The following is a 14,951-nucleotide window of genomic DNA, read 5'->3' on the forward strand; positions in this document are numbered from 1 at the left end:
CAGGTCGTTCTTAATTAACCTGCCAGTACTTCGGTCTGTATCATGACAAAACTTCGACATGTTTCTCCGTCGTTCATCGACGATTACGCTCGACTATCTTATTGCAGCGATTTTTAACCTAATTATTTAATCAGAGACAGCGACCTCTTTTCCCTAAGATTATTGAATAAGAGATACGTTGTTTCGCAACAACTAAAACGACCATAATTCTCTGGAACGAATATCCTGTTTTGATTAATTTCAAATATAATATATTTTTTAGCGTGTCACAGAATTTTAGTATAATAATCGTTTGTGTCTTGTATGTGTCGCGAGACGAAAAGGATTGAAAATCTTTGCCGATCTATGCCTTCGAGAATAAAAATCATCCACGTTTTAAATACAGGCCTATATTCGTCTGTTACTCGTGGGAAACGAAGAATGAATTCAACGCTTGGAAACAATGGAAAATGATGCGGACGACCTTGCACTTGTGTTTCTTCGCATTTTTTTGCATTTTAATAGTTTCTCCACGCCACAAATAGAGGCATTGTGCGTTTATGCTTAGGGGAAAGAATAACGTCCGCCGACCGCTGTTGAATCTGATTTCGGATTTTGATTTCTTCGCTAGTGAGTCACTCGGCTTGTGCAAAGTTTCTTCGTGGTAACGCCTGTGGTAATAGACCATCGAATATCGGATTTCTTGGATTACAGAAATTAACTAATTTGCACTTCATTTTGTGATTATTTAATATCGTTGGTGTGAGCTGCATATGTAGCTGTATATTAGTTAATTTTACTATTTTTTCTAAATTGAAATTTATATTTCATGTGCCAAATCATTCAACAAATGTATTATTATACAGGAAAGATATAATGTATGATAATTAAAAATAACATATGTGTAGATTATGTATTTTAAAAAGAAAACAATATACGAGATGATAAAGAAATAGATAGCCAACGTTTGGTACTCTGTTCTACTGTTGCCAAGGATGAAAAAATGTCATATAAACATAGGTCCGAAAATTTTTCCTTTTTACTTATATCGAAAATTCATTGGAATAATAGCTGTCAGACGTAGAATTTCAAGCACTGTCAGCATTTCTTTTGCTAGAAATAAATATGTATTTAATAGTAAATCAATATGTATCTAAACGTTTCATAGTGTAGACAATGATATCAGAATGATTTATTTTAATATCGATATTATTAAAAAAATCTATACGCACTTATATAATTTATTATACAGAATATTTGAAAAAAAATATATAATATTATGTAAATTATATTTATAGAATATTTTTTGATACTTGCCTATAGTGAAGTACGTATTTTCAAGTTAAGTAACAAAATAAAATTTTGTACGATAATATTTCGTAGAATTTAGTAACAAAAAGATGTTAAAAGTAAAAGTAAATTGTAGCTTAAAAAAGTAGTTACTTATGTAATACACGTGTGTATTGAGATGTTTGCGTGAACGGATGTATTTAGTATTGTACTAAATACTTTATTCATATTTTTTGTCATATATAATTTTTAAGGTAAAAATAATTCACGGATTGAAATAATATCTGCACAAAGAAGGAATTTACAAATATTATTTCACATACTTTTTACGTAATTCAGTTCGTATCTGTGTATATGGCAGACTGATGTAGGCGTATATGTAGATAGATATGGCCACATCGAATTCTAGTAAACAGCCTCCGGAAAGCCTTTCATTTTTGACGTAGATCAGATTGAGATAGCGATACTATTTTCTAGCTTTTGACAACGATTACGCCGTATTCGATTTCTTTTGAATATGTGTACGTGTATGTAACCTGAATTAAATCATCTATGTTTGAGACTTTACAATACGCTATTGTACAAAATATATGAGCACGAAGTATACGAACAGTTGATTATTTTGAATGGAACTTGATATAGCTAGAAAATTGCAAATAGAAAAAGTCATACTTTATTAAAGTTGTCATAGAATATTATAATACGGTAACATTTATTTTTCAGAATAAATATGTAAATGGAAAACTTGGTATCTGCAAGTTTCAAATATTATGAAATAGTTTTGTCTTTAAACGATTTAATATCTTCAGCTTTTCTGATTGTCAAATTATGGATAACATAGTGAAAGTTTTCTAAAATTGTTAGGAAGACTATCGTGATTAATTCTAACAACAATATTCGAAAACGATTAACACATCGACGAATCGTGTACGTTTAATTTTAACATACCTGCCATCGTTAACATTATAAATAAACAATCTTCCTACATTTGCTAATTCCATAAGAAAACGGTGAGCGATACTTTCGATCGTTGGTTTGTTATTAATTTATCATTATTAGATTCACGAGCGACAGTGTACCTAATCCGCACGCAACTATTTCACATATTAACTTAGTTTTACAAAACGAAAAGGTATATAAGTGCCTAATGTGTTTTTAATTCAACTCGAAATTCTTTCTAATAATATTTTCTCATGTCTGTCACTTACATTTACCAACAGTATTAACGCTTTCGAGATCGTTGACGTACTATTACGTCCATTTCTGTGCCAAAGGAGTTAGTCGATAATTACTGCGTCTCTTCGTGTGCAATTAGTTTCTCGTTTTCCTGTTACGGACAATTACCGATGTTGGTTACGAAACCTTCTAAGTCGAATAATTACAGGGTATTTAAACACTTTTTTGCGGAAACCTATTTTCTATAGCCTATATTATTCGTAACACTTCAAGCGTGTATAATGATACAAAGCATAGAAAATAAACTGTGATACCTTGTAAACGACAGCTCGTCGTATGCTTATGAAATAAGTTTGAAGATTCGTATTTATTGCCTTTTTATAGCTGCGATATCACATTATAAATATTTAGTTACGACGATTATGTGTTAATACGAGTTATGGTACGTTGTTAACTTATTACACGATGATTAAGTTTTATTTTAATTAATTTAACTTATTCGATTGATGCGATAATTAAGCATATCAAAATTAATTTGTGTAAATTTATGTCTACAATTATACAATCAAGGACTAATCGTTTAATAGTCTGATAAAATGACGAAGAATTTAGAATAAATTATTTCGAAAATAATTACTTCTTCGTCAAGATATCGTCAAGATCTCTTACATCTGTAACGTGCGTATAAAAAAAATAATAAATTATAGTAATTACATGATGCATGATAATATCTCAATAACTGTCTAGTCTTTTTTATGCTGTTGAAGGCTCAACGTTACTCGGATATCAACTTGCATCAAAATTAATTCAAGTTTATACAATTTCATAAAATCTCTCGTATAATTACAAATCAAAAAAGATCGATTCATCCCTGTCTAATATTTATTTCCTTAGTTCTACTCTCTTTTCCGCTCTACAGTTAAAGGATTTTAATTTTAACGAACATATCGAAAAGTCGAAATTTGTCCAACTTTATACAGTTTCATAAAGTTTCCCGTATAATTATAATTCAAGAAAGCTCGATTTTTTCGTGACGCTTACTCCATATCTATATCATTCCTTTTTAGCCATCTCACCTCGAGCCGAAACTTCGCAACCATATGCTTGAAGCGTTAAAATATCCGATCGACAGGTGATCTCTGTGGCAGAAGTTCGACAGGAATTTATTTCACGAAGAAACTCGATGGTAGCCAGTCGAAGTTAGTTTCCTTCCAATTAGGCAGTCAGGAGGGCGTGAATATTAACCGGGGCGTTCTCATCAAAATATCAATACTGGGCAACGTCGGTTCGCTGTTATCGAGCCGCGATCAGCCTGGGTTATGCAAATCCCCGGCCTGGCCTGGTCTTTCGCTTTATTTCCCTTCTCGTTTCGGTTGTACCATTACCTTCACAACGAAACCGCCAATAAAAGCAACCGCAAGGATCTTTAGCAATCCTCGGAACAAACGGTCGTCGTCGCATACCTCGCAGCGACGCTGGTTACGTAAGTAAGCGGCCCCGAAAACCTTTGGACCACCTTCGGGCTCGCTAAAACACCAGATAATCTGCCCGTTTCCTCGGCGATTTCGCCGCCGCTGTGTCGCCATAATTGGCGAACGCCGGCGCGCGAGCATCGCGCAAAAGCGGAGTCAGAAAGTCGAAAAGGGCCAGCGAACGAGAGCAAACGAAGAACGAGAAAGAAGAGAAGAGAGAAAGAGCGGCAAAAAGAGGAAAAAAGAGGAGAAGACCTCGACCGGACCGATGCTCATGAATCTCATGATCGATGCGCGATGCTCGTGCACGGAGTTAAAATGTGTCCAAGTTGGAAGGCCACGGGCCGATGTCCGGTAATGGTCATCCAGGACTTCAACCGTGTTACGTGTCAGCCCGTGAGACGTTCCGCGGCAATTTACGGCTACGTACACAGTGCCATTACGACGCATCGTAAATAAGACGGTGCACGTTGTATGTGGCGCGGCAGACACATACACACACACACACATACGCGTGTATACATACATAAAGTGCAACGCAGCTTCATCATTTTTACCGCTCATTATGCGTGGGCGCCGTTAATTTCTGGTCCACGGCCGTGCGTTTTTGTCGGCCCGCTTTCGCGATCTCTGTAACGTTGTACTTTTAAGACCTCCTTTTTCTTTCGAACGTGACTTCGAATCGAGTATCCGACGCTGTCGCTGCGTGTTTGGAGGAAATGGTGCATTGTTTCGTTAACGACGAACAAATTAAGGATCGTGTAGTAGTTTCGATATTATTGGCGAGTGGGTGGTAATAGTTTGTTTTCGACTACGCAGTTTAAGTCGATGGTATTTAATGGATGAATTGCGTTTACGTAAGCAGTTAGAAAACTATCATTTATGTACATTTTTTGTTTTCCTTTCAATATCTCCTTTAAATAATTTCCTTCGACTAACCTTGAGCGCGTAATTACGCTTTGCATTGAAGTAATTGCTCTAACAGATAATAGAAAAAATAAGAAAAACGGCAAAATTAGACTTGTCACATTTTTCTGCTACGACCTTTATATCGATAAGGTATCTTCCAGGCATGGATAATGTTACAAATTTATTACTTTGAATTCCTCCATCAATTGGGATGATTTTTGACATTAAATTTTTCAAAAAGAAAAGTTTATTTATATTTTACAAGGCTGACAGAAGCATGTGTGTACGTTGTTTCGATCTACGTATTTTAGTTTGAAATCGGTTTATCTATGCCGGCGAAATATCAATAAGTGTTGATTATAGTTATCGTTTCATAACAATGTATGCCAATATAACGTAGCATCTATCAAAACGATTCAATTGAACCATATCGTGTATATTCATATCTCATACTAATAGTTTATACTTTTATCGTTCTGGTTTCATTCTAACGATGTAATATATCACACTGTATTTGTTCGTTCACTATTCTCTCGCATTCACCAAAATCTAATTGAACTATTTTGTAATAGATTAAGAATCAAACACGTATAAATACCTCAACAACCAGTGAATAACAATGATTAACAATAACTTCTGTTATTAGTAGCAATAATTATTATTACAATTTCTTCAACAATGATCGGCTAGCGTTCGAAACTTCTATCAATTGCATTCAACGTCGACAGAACGACGAGCTTTACGTTATCGAATAGGAAACGTTTCGTTTATTTTTTATTTACTTTAATTTCTGAGAATTGACATTTTCTTAAATTATCGAACCTCGTTATTACTTCCGGGATATCGCCTAATTTACGGGAATAAATACCAAGCTACTTGCGAATCAAATTGTTCGCATGGGCGAGGACACATGTGCGCCACTGCAATTACGCGTAATTGGATAATTATCGAAACGTTGGGCGAATTGTTCCAATAACCGGAATTTAAACGTTCGATGCATAATACATCGGCGTTGTTTGAATGTGACAGAAATGCAGGAAAGCGGCGCAAGCCAGGCCGCATCGCGGTCTTGTTTCGTTTCGTGGCAGGAAAAGTAGGTCGTAGGCGGAATAACTCGTTTCATTACGTGATTCCGCCTCTTTATTTCAATGTCCGCGCCCGTATAGTCAATCTCTATTATCTGTGTCTCGAGGGTTGTAGCCAGATCGCTTGAACAAATGCCAAAGGTTATTTCCTCGTAAACTTGCTACGTTATTTCCCGAAAGTAGGAACGTGGCCTTTTACGAGCCTTCTTTCGCTTGACTTCGCTCTTTACCAACTGACACGATGAAACCGCGAAATTATAAAGCTGACACCAGATATGACCGACTAGTAAGTGTGTGGATACTCGGCTGAATTCGTGAAAGCACAAAAACGTGAAATACAGCCCCGTTCGCAGGTAACAGGACATTTACGAAAACTATAATCTTCTTGAAAAGAGACATACGTATAGTGATGGGCGAAAATTTCCAGATAAACCGATCTTACAAATTTCTCTTGAAAGTTGGAGATTAGAGGAATTTTACCCAATTTTGACTATAGAAACATATGCTGTATAAAAGAAAACGCTATAACAACTAAACGTTTATTGTTTAAATGTGTCCAAAAGATCGTTAAATCAACGTGTTAGTAAGCGTTAATAATATATAAGAGAATATATTTGGTCGAAAATCTTTGCATACCATCGTACATTTCTTGTCTACGTGTGACAAAACCAGCAAAAATATGTGAAGTAACGCACCGTTTGTTTTATTTGTCTTATTTGGTTCGTCCATCTTTCGTCATCGTTTCTTCATTATATCTGCTGCCCTTTATTAGAGAAGTACACAGAAGTATGAAATAAATTCACCAACAATATTCGATCTATAAGAAGTGATATTGGAAAAAAGCTTGCAACAATGCTTTGAGAAAATACACACTAAATAATTTATCTATTTGTTAATGTATTCACCTTTACAATTTACACCAAATCAATACAATTTGTTGCTATTGTATCGGTTTTGCTCAACAAATATTTACGAGGTTTACTCAACACCGATTGTATTTATGCACATAGATATATGTAATATAAAGTATCGTTATCACATAGCATATCGTATTATCATGCACTTATACGATTTTTGGGATTTTCCAGAAATTCCCTCGTCGTGAATCGATCGTTTCTTGTATGAAACATACACAGTATAGTTTACTCGACGAGTAACTAACGACTTGGTCTATGTTCTTGTTTCAGGTTGCGTCACGACCTTGGAGCCCAGATCAGGGCAAGACGCGGGAGATGACCAAGCTCTGCAACCATAAGAGGAAACTTCTGCTGCCAACTACGGCGGCCGGCAGTCCTGTTGCATCCTGTACACCGACGGTCTCTTCTTCGCCGGCTTTATCCACCGGCCCGGTCGCAACCGCGATTCACGTGAACGCGGACTCGCCCACCTCGCCGGACAAAGCCAGGAAAGGTAAGAACGTGACCTTGCGTGTGCCAATTCTGTCTTACGATTAGTTTCGACCTACCGTATCGATTGCTTCGCTCCTTCTTTCTTTTTCTGGTTTGAAAAAGCCGAGAGTGACGGCGTGTTTCATTTCTTCGTGATTTGCATAATTTCGATGTCCGAGTAGATTATGGGTTTGAATAGAAAAGGTGGGCGATTTTTTTTGTACAGAATATCTTGCTACGGAGATCTGAATGATGTAATAAATGCGGATGAATTTTTTACCGAGTAGGGGAGCTTGGGTCAAAGTGAAATTCTTAAGATTTAATCACACTGACGTATAGGAAGTAACGGAAATAAGTTTACTTTTTATCGTATTGCATTATATAGTTTTGTTCTGTAAGATTTACAACCTTTGCAATTTAACCTATTACTTGTTCAAAAAAACCTTTCGTCATTTTTTAGTTTAGTCGATTAACTTGGTGAAGTAAAATATAAGTGACAAAATAGATATGCGAAGGAAAATTTTGATTGAATGTCAGGTTATAAAAAATATGTTATAACAAGTTTATGAAGAAATAAAAAAGGAGAAGTACCCTCAAAGTAGAGAGAGAGATGATTTTCTAAAAAGTAGATAAAGCTAAGGAAATAGAAGACATTTTATATATCATTACATACCTAGAAATAGTAAATTCATGAATAAAATTTTGAAATTTTTTTTAGAAATTCTAAATACTTTACTCTAACAGTATGTTATCTAAAAATGATAATTCTTTTTGTGACACATAAAATAATACGTTAATTTGCTATCTCATTTTCGCCGCGGTTTCTATGTTTCACGTTGGTTAAGATATTCTTCGGTTTTACTTCAAATATAAAATTTCATTTTAAATACGCGTACGTTTTATCGTCAATAATCGTATGTTGTAAGCATTTATTCATGAATATCGAATAATCGGTAAATAAAATAATTATAAGTAATAATTCACGAAAATATCCTACGTAAACAAATCGTTCACCCGGAGAATTGAATTTCTCCTCACATTTATCGATATGCTTCAACATAAAACCAGTTACGCTTTAAAGTTTACTTATTTAATGAAGTATCCGCATTTACAATTATGAGTTCGTAACATAGGAAATTTTTATTGTATACAATCACTTACATAATTGTTGTGCTAAACACGAAAAGAGCCCATAAGACAAAACAATGAATTGAATAAATTTCGCTGAGAGATTTAGTCTTATTTTAATATTAGCGACCTTCGAATTGATAATTATACTGGCTCTAATAAAACTTTGTTCTTTTCATATTTCCAAAATAAATAAGAACTTCGTAAAATAATTGAATTACCTCGTTAGAAAATATACTTGGTATCCAATATATTCACTCTTATTTTCAAGAAGTTTCACAGTTGTTTTAAAACAGTAACTTCTATCATTATATGGTATGCCCCTTCGGAAATAAAGTAGGAAGAAAGAAATATCTTTTCTAGCTAAATAATTCCAAGTTACTCGTTTCATAAGAGATGATCGTGACGTCACCGAATCGCGAAGAAGTACAGACGTTTCCTTGCATGTTGAATAACAAACGCGGAATCGAAGTAGCCCAATTAGAGGAGGTATTTCTCGATCAGATAGAGGGGAATAGTCTCGCAAGGAAATTGCATAGAAGGAATTTTTCCATCTAGGGAGTTTTATCCGGCGTTCGAGGAGGCGCGGGGTGGTCGATCGATCAAAATCAGAATTTTCCCTGGGGAAAAGTTTCTTGGCGGATTCTCGAACGAGCCACGAACTCGTCGAACTCGATCGCATTATACATACTCGCCAATCAATCTCACGTATACCAGCGTACGCGGCGGCCGAGCACGTACACATCCTCCCACCCATCAATATATCCCCCGAAGAAGTTTTCCCATCGATCCGTCGTATTAACAAAGTTCCGCCAGTTCCGGTAGTCAGAGCGGCGCGCCATAATCGTCGGGAACGTTTATTCACCGTCGTACTAGAAAACACGCGGCGAAAACTTTTATTGGAGGACGACCAAAAGTTTTTCCTCGTGCATCGCGCCTCGCGGCTGCCGACCGAGCCGTGATCATTAGGGCGCAGCGAACGGGAAAAAAGTCCCGGGAAGAAGAAAAGGAACGACGAAATTGCGACATTAGCGGGGTCTGTTGCCTCCATCCCCTTCTCCCTTTCTTTCGTTTCGTCTGTGCTTCCTTTTTCCTCTTTCTCTGTGCCTCTCTTTCTTCCGCGGTCCTTTTCGCGTACATAGAGACGGCATTAAAGCTCCCCGATGTCGGTGAAAAAAGGGATGGAGGTGGCGAACGCGACGTAGGAACCGTGGATGGAGGCGTTGGCCCCGGGGGAAGGAGGTGGAATGATGTATCACCGTGGCGGCTAAACTCTCCGTCCGGATTTCATTACTAAATCCTATAACCGACCGAGCGGGACCGACTCTTTTCTTTTTTCCTCTCTCTCCCTCTTTCGTTTCCTCTTCCCTGCTACCCGTTCACTCCTCTCCTCTGCTGCTTCTTTATTCTCTTTTTCGTCTTTTCCTTTCTTCATCGCGTCGCTAATTAAACGGCTGTTATTCCGAGCGAGCCTGTGCACACACAGCGAAAGCCTCGCTTACGGTTTTCGCTCGTCGGGAATGAGAAACAATAGTCCGACTGTGCATTGAAATTCGTCGAGTGTATTTTGATCGTTCGCTGGTTTCAGGGGCTGAGGGATTTAAAGGACAACGTTGCTGATTTTTAATCGCCTGCTCGCAAACTTTCTAACTGTGTTTCATTTCACCTTTTGTCATCCGAGCTCAAGCATTTCAATCCTTCCGCCATCGGTTTAGCGTAGTGGTTTTGGTAGATTTTGTTCACTCAGGAATTACGTTAGGTGGATATTGCAAAGTGATCGAGACAGTGTAACAGCGATATGGTGGGCAAAATTTAACTTAACGTTTTGCTATATGACACGTCTAATTTGATTATCCAAAAGTCGTCTTCATTTTTATGGTAACGATTTTACAACAATATATTGATAATTACTAACGTTATTGCGTCACAGTTTACGATGTACGTAGTAAATTAACAACAAAGAATAATCGCATCATTTTATTAATTTGATTGTATACAAATTGTATACTGATCACTTTCGATAAATGAAGTAAGCGCATTTGAAAACAGTTTTATCGTCACGTACAAGATAACTGAATTACCATTTCGGAAAGTTCATAAAAACTTGCTTCACGAGAGGTAGCAGAAAATTAACAGCAAAGGTTAATGGAAACTATACATTTACGATTAACATACGCAAATGGAAAGAAAAGTACCTCGAAAATCGAAAGCATAATTTATCTATTGTCCACAGAATTGACAAATTTTCAAGCTGGATTCTATCAAAAATTACCACATGAAATAATCTGCTTCCACGCGTTCGATATAATATTCTTCGAAGATTTATCTTTCTCACGATTACGGTATTGCATCACGGAATTGCGCTCCTCCCTATATAAATGTACATCGTCGCCAGTGTTTCTGTGGAACTTTATAGGACCGTTTTAACATCGACGCTCACGTTCGCGTTCACGGGCGTCGCTTCGATTCCAATTTTCCGGTGATATAAAACGACGTGGCCCGAGAAAACGTCACCCTGTTTCTCTCCCTTTCGTTCCACACCATCTTTCTTTCTACCCCTGGTTTCCCTCTATCGAGGCATTTCAACGGCGGAGGTAATACGTTCGCGTGGTGTGCAAACACACACCCTTCAAATCGCGGACGGGGATGGAAAATAAAAGAAATAAGCCGTGGAGGGGAGAGACGAATCGAATGAATCTTTATCGTCGTCGCTCTTCCACGAATACGAGTCTCAATAACGAAAGTCGATTTCATTTCTCTCCTCTCTTCTTTTCGGTTTTGCTCGGCTCAGCCTGGGGAATGGCTTTTATGTACCGCAGTTTGCCAAGGGACTCGACCGAGAAACGAGAAACGAAACTCGATCGACGCTATTAATGGAATTCCGACGGCTGGTTACTCGTATCTGGATTTACTTTCGTTTTTAATATGCGTTCATTTTCTAGACCAATCCTATAGCCGAGAGAGGGGACGAATGTTTGAGCGCGCAAACAGCATTTCTGGAATTCGTATCGCGGCTCTCGCCTGTAACGATTGACTTTTACGCTTCGCGTGAGACACTCTGTCAGCGGATTCGTCGGTGTGTTAATAAATTTTCGAGATCCGATTTCGCCAGGTCGACGAGACAAGTGTAACGACTAATCGTGACACGTTTAACGAGGTCGATCGCTCGCCGTTACATTTTCCTTGTCCCGCTGAACAATTTTCCGTGGTAAACAGGCTCTCTCTGTTACCCGATCGATCACGTTCGTGTTACGACGGCGCGATACGCTTTGCGCCGTTTGATATCCCGGAGGAAACGATTTCACAGAGAGCGAGCTATTAGTTACACCTGCAATTTTTCTTTTATCATCTTACTCGGTACGTAAAGATTTTACAACTACGAGTTCTTGACAAATTTTGATTTTCATTCAACTTCGTCGCTTTTCATCAGAATCAAATGTTTCGTTCGTCAATTATGCAACTAATCTCGTACAATCTGCGCTATCGAAAACGGCGATTAATAACAAAACCAGTTGGTTGGCATAATACTCGACGAGCATTAGCAAAAGACCTTAGAGCGTGTGCCATGCACAGGTCATCAGACAGTTTAAAGCCCACTCAGGTAAATCCTCAGACGATCCACAAATTTGCATTTGGTTGTCTCTGTCGCTACAATCCCGACACGGGACAGAAGCTTTCCATCGGTGTTAGAGTTGCACAGAGGACGCGAGCTGGCCGGAAGAGGAACCAATCGGCCGGCTCGTGTCTTCTTATCGTCCGGGCGATCAATAAGTCCCGGGAGGAGGAAAGAATCCGCTCACCATTCGCTGCCAGCGACGTCAACGCGACGATGTTAGTTTGGATGAGGCTGCTTGGTGGGGGCAAACGCGAAGGAGAACGAGGACAGAGTGGGTGGTAGCAGTGGTGGTGTTGATGGTGGTGGTGGTGGTGGTGGTGGTAGTGGTGGTGGTAGTGGCAGACAGAGAGTTGATAAGGGTTAATTTCGTACGAAGAGGCAGCGGCGCCACGGCGCTCCGAATAGGTGAAGAGAGAAGAGGAACTGCGGTCCAACGTCTGTGTCCGGTTGTGATTCTTGCGCCTGCCCCGAGTGATGTTCACCCCCGCCGACACCGTTTCAAACCACCTCCGGCTCGTCCTCGACCGACGTCCTGTTGTGGTCGCGCAAGCGCATTTTACGCTGCTTCCGTTTAGTCCGCATCAACGGCTCGACCACGTCGTAACGTCCGATCCACGCTGGGATCGTCATGAGCGAACAACTGGGGAAGTAGTCCTTGGCCGAGGTTCAATTGGATTTCAGTGATTCGAGTGCCTTCGAATCCCGCTGGTCCGTCAGCCAGCCGTAACGAGAAGTTTTGCCTCGGGACTTCTCTACCAGAAGATCGTTATAATTATGGCCGTTGGTTCGGTTCAATTGGTCCCTGTATCGAAATCTCCTGACATCGAGTCCGCAACTTCGATCTATACCGCGAGAGTTGCTTGAGAACGATGGGAACTATCTTTGGTTAGCATATTTCAGCCGTATCGAATATTGTGTGTTCAAGAGAAATTAGGCTTCTCCATTCGTTTTATTATTTAATCTCATATATTACATATATATTTTTATTGCAAGACATTGAACAAAGAGTAATTTGAGAAATTACATCAGAAAAGGCGCACTTTGTAATTTTCCCTTGCAATCGAATTTGCAATATCTTTCCTCGTATTTCGAGGGATCGAGTTTCATCCTTAAGCGATAGCCTATATTTCATAATTGCTACGTCATCTCTGCTTCGTCAGATTTAATGGCGGCAACGCTTACAGCCATAAGCCATTGACTGCAGATTTTTGGGATAAAGGGAGAGGGATTTTACGCGTTCACGCGAACCTCCCTCGAAAGCCACGAAATGCTTCAAAGATTTTACGCAAATTTTCACCCCCTTGAAAATCGGGTTAAACTACCGTCGTTGCAGACAACTTGGCCTTACTCCTAGGTGGATTCATTATTACATCCTACCCTACCTCCCTTTCACCCATCCGTTTTCCTCGTCCTCTTCATCTTGCTTCTCCCGCTTCCGAATTGTCTTCCCCCATTGAAGCCGTGGAGAATAATTATCCGCTGTAGGCTTACGGATAAAAGACCGCCATTGAAAACCATCCCCTTTGCCACCCTTTTGCCATTCTGCTTTCTGTTATCCTCGTAAATCAAGGTAATTTTATAGTGTGAACGCTTGTTATGGCTGCTTGTCAACCTTTGATTGTGAGGGGTTGTATAGTTTCGCTTCGATTCAAAATATGAAACAGTTATTTGCTTCGCTTCGTTCTATTTTTCATTTTCTTTGATTCATCAATTTTTTTTAAATACTAACGAACCTATAAGGGTGATTTTCCTCCATTCTTGTATCTTTTAGCATCGTTTAAATAGTTCGCGTGCATTCCCGTGCATTATTTATTTTTCTCGTATGTAGAAACAATTAGTATGAACACGATGAAAATTATATACGTTCTATAAATATTATACTACTGTTAATATATAAAACTAATTTTCATTAAATAGTTTCTATTATGCAAAGAATAGTAATTATTTTCATTCAGAATGTGTCATACTATAAATCAGCAATTTCTGCGACACTTCGTGCATTTATCTTCTGCACTTGGAAAAAAGGCAATATTATAACCATTTATCTTTGTAACTGATTTATACAAAATTGGAAAAAGTTATACGTTCGTTTACAAGTAAAATGTGTTGGAAAAGAAAGGTAGTGAATAAAACGGATATGAATCTTGGAATTGTTACGCTAAATAGGATTTAACCTTGCGGTGGGACTTCAAATGGAACACTCGTTCATTAAGAAACCTGAAGCAGCGCTTGAATAATAAGTGGAGGGTTAAAATTAGAGTTAGGGAAATGAGTCGTATTTTAATTCTCCATGACCTTGAAGATTTAATGTGCCCCGGAATTCCATTAAGAATTAATATCATTTTTTTGCATATCTTAAGTATCCAATAACAAAAGATGATTTCTATCAACGTTTAATTATATTTTTCAGATGGTCTCAACAAGAAAAAGAAGAGGAAAATAGGGGGGCTAGGAAACATTTTCTCAGGAGTCTCAGTCTCACAACTTATGGCACAACGCGAAAGAGCTATTGTTGCGGCATCTGGAGTGCAAGGGTCACCAGTACCAAATGGATCGCAGGTAATGTGATACTAATTTTAATTAATCGGAAGAGAAATCTGCTATTTTAATCCTTTCATAGTGTATCTCGAGAGAGATTCGAACAAATAATACTGCGAACTTTACATTTTAAATGAAATTATACGTGACGTAATTATTAATATTTATTTCCTATAAGAAGTTAAAATTGTATTACGTTAATATCTAATTTTTATTCAATATAATAATTATGTAATCATAATAAAACAAGATAATTATTTTCCAAGTTCGTTCGCTGTTCTAAATTTTACTTTATTATATTGTCCAAGAGTCAATAATTACGGTCTGTTTATTGTAAATAATAAATTTACCTGTAATAGATAAATCTTTA

The 14,951-nt window shown here is 38.1% G+C and overlaps 1 protein-coding gene and 1 long non-coding RNA gene across 4 annotated transcripts in view; one reads left to right on the top strand and one right to left on the bottom strand.

Moving 5' to 3' along the window:
• LOC100742608 (mucin-17) overlaps positions 1-14,951 on the top strand; it is a 381,959-nt gene that overhangs the window by 352,168 nt on the left and 14,840 nt on the right. For 2 of the 3 annotated variants that reach the window (XM_012392801.2, XM_024371755.2), the window contains exons 4-5: positions 7,099-7,321; positions 14,454-14,602. In XM_012392801.2, coding sequence (XP_012248224.2) covers positions 7,099-7,321; positions 14,454-14,602 — 372 coding nt within the window. Of the gene's footprint in view, positions 1-7,098; positions 7,322-12,444; positions 12,929-14,453; positions 14,603-14,951 lie in introns of those variants that run through there. The other variant, XM_033324200.1, reaches the window with a different exon arrangement.
• On the bottom strand, positions 1,747-2,671 carry LOC117152429. The gene is made up of 2 exons (XR_004462813.1): positions 2,218-2,671; positions 1,747-1,805 (listed from the first exon to the last, which is right to left on the bottom strand). It is a non-coding gene; the product is annotated as an uncharacterized LOC117152429 (long non-coding RNA).

This window comes from Bombus impatiens, unplaced genomic scaffold (assembly GCF_000188095.3).
Source record: "Bombus impatiens unplaced genomic scaffold, BIMP_2.2 scf_1666, whole genome shotgun sequence".
In the NCBI taxonomy this organism is placed as follows: Eukaryota; Metazoa; Arthropoda; class Insecta; order Hymenoptera; family Apidae; genus Bombus; species Bombus impatiens.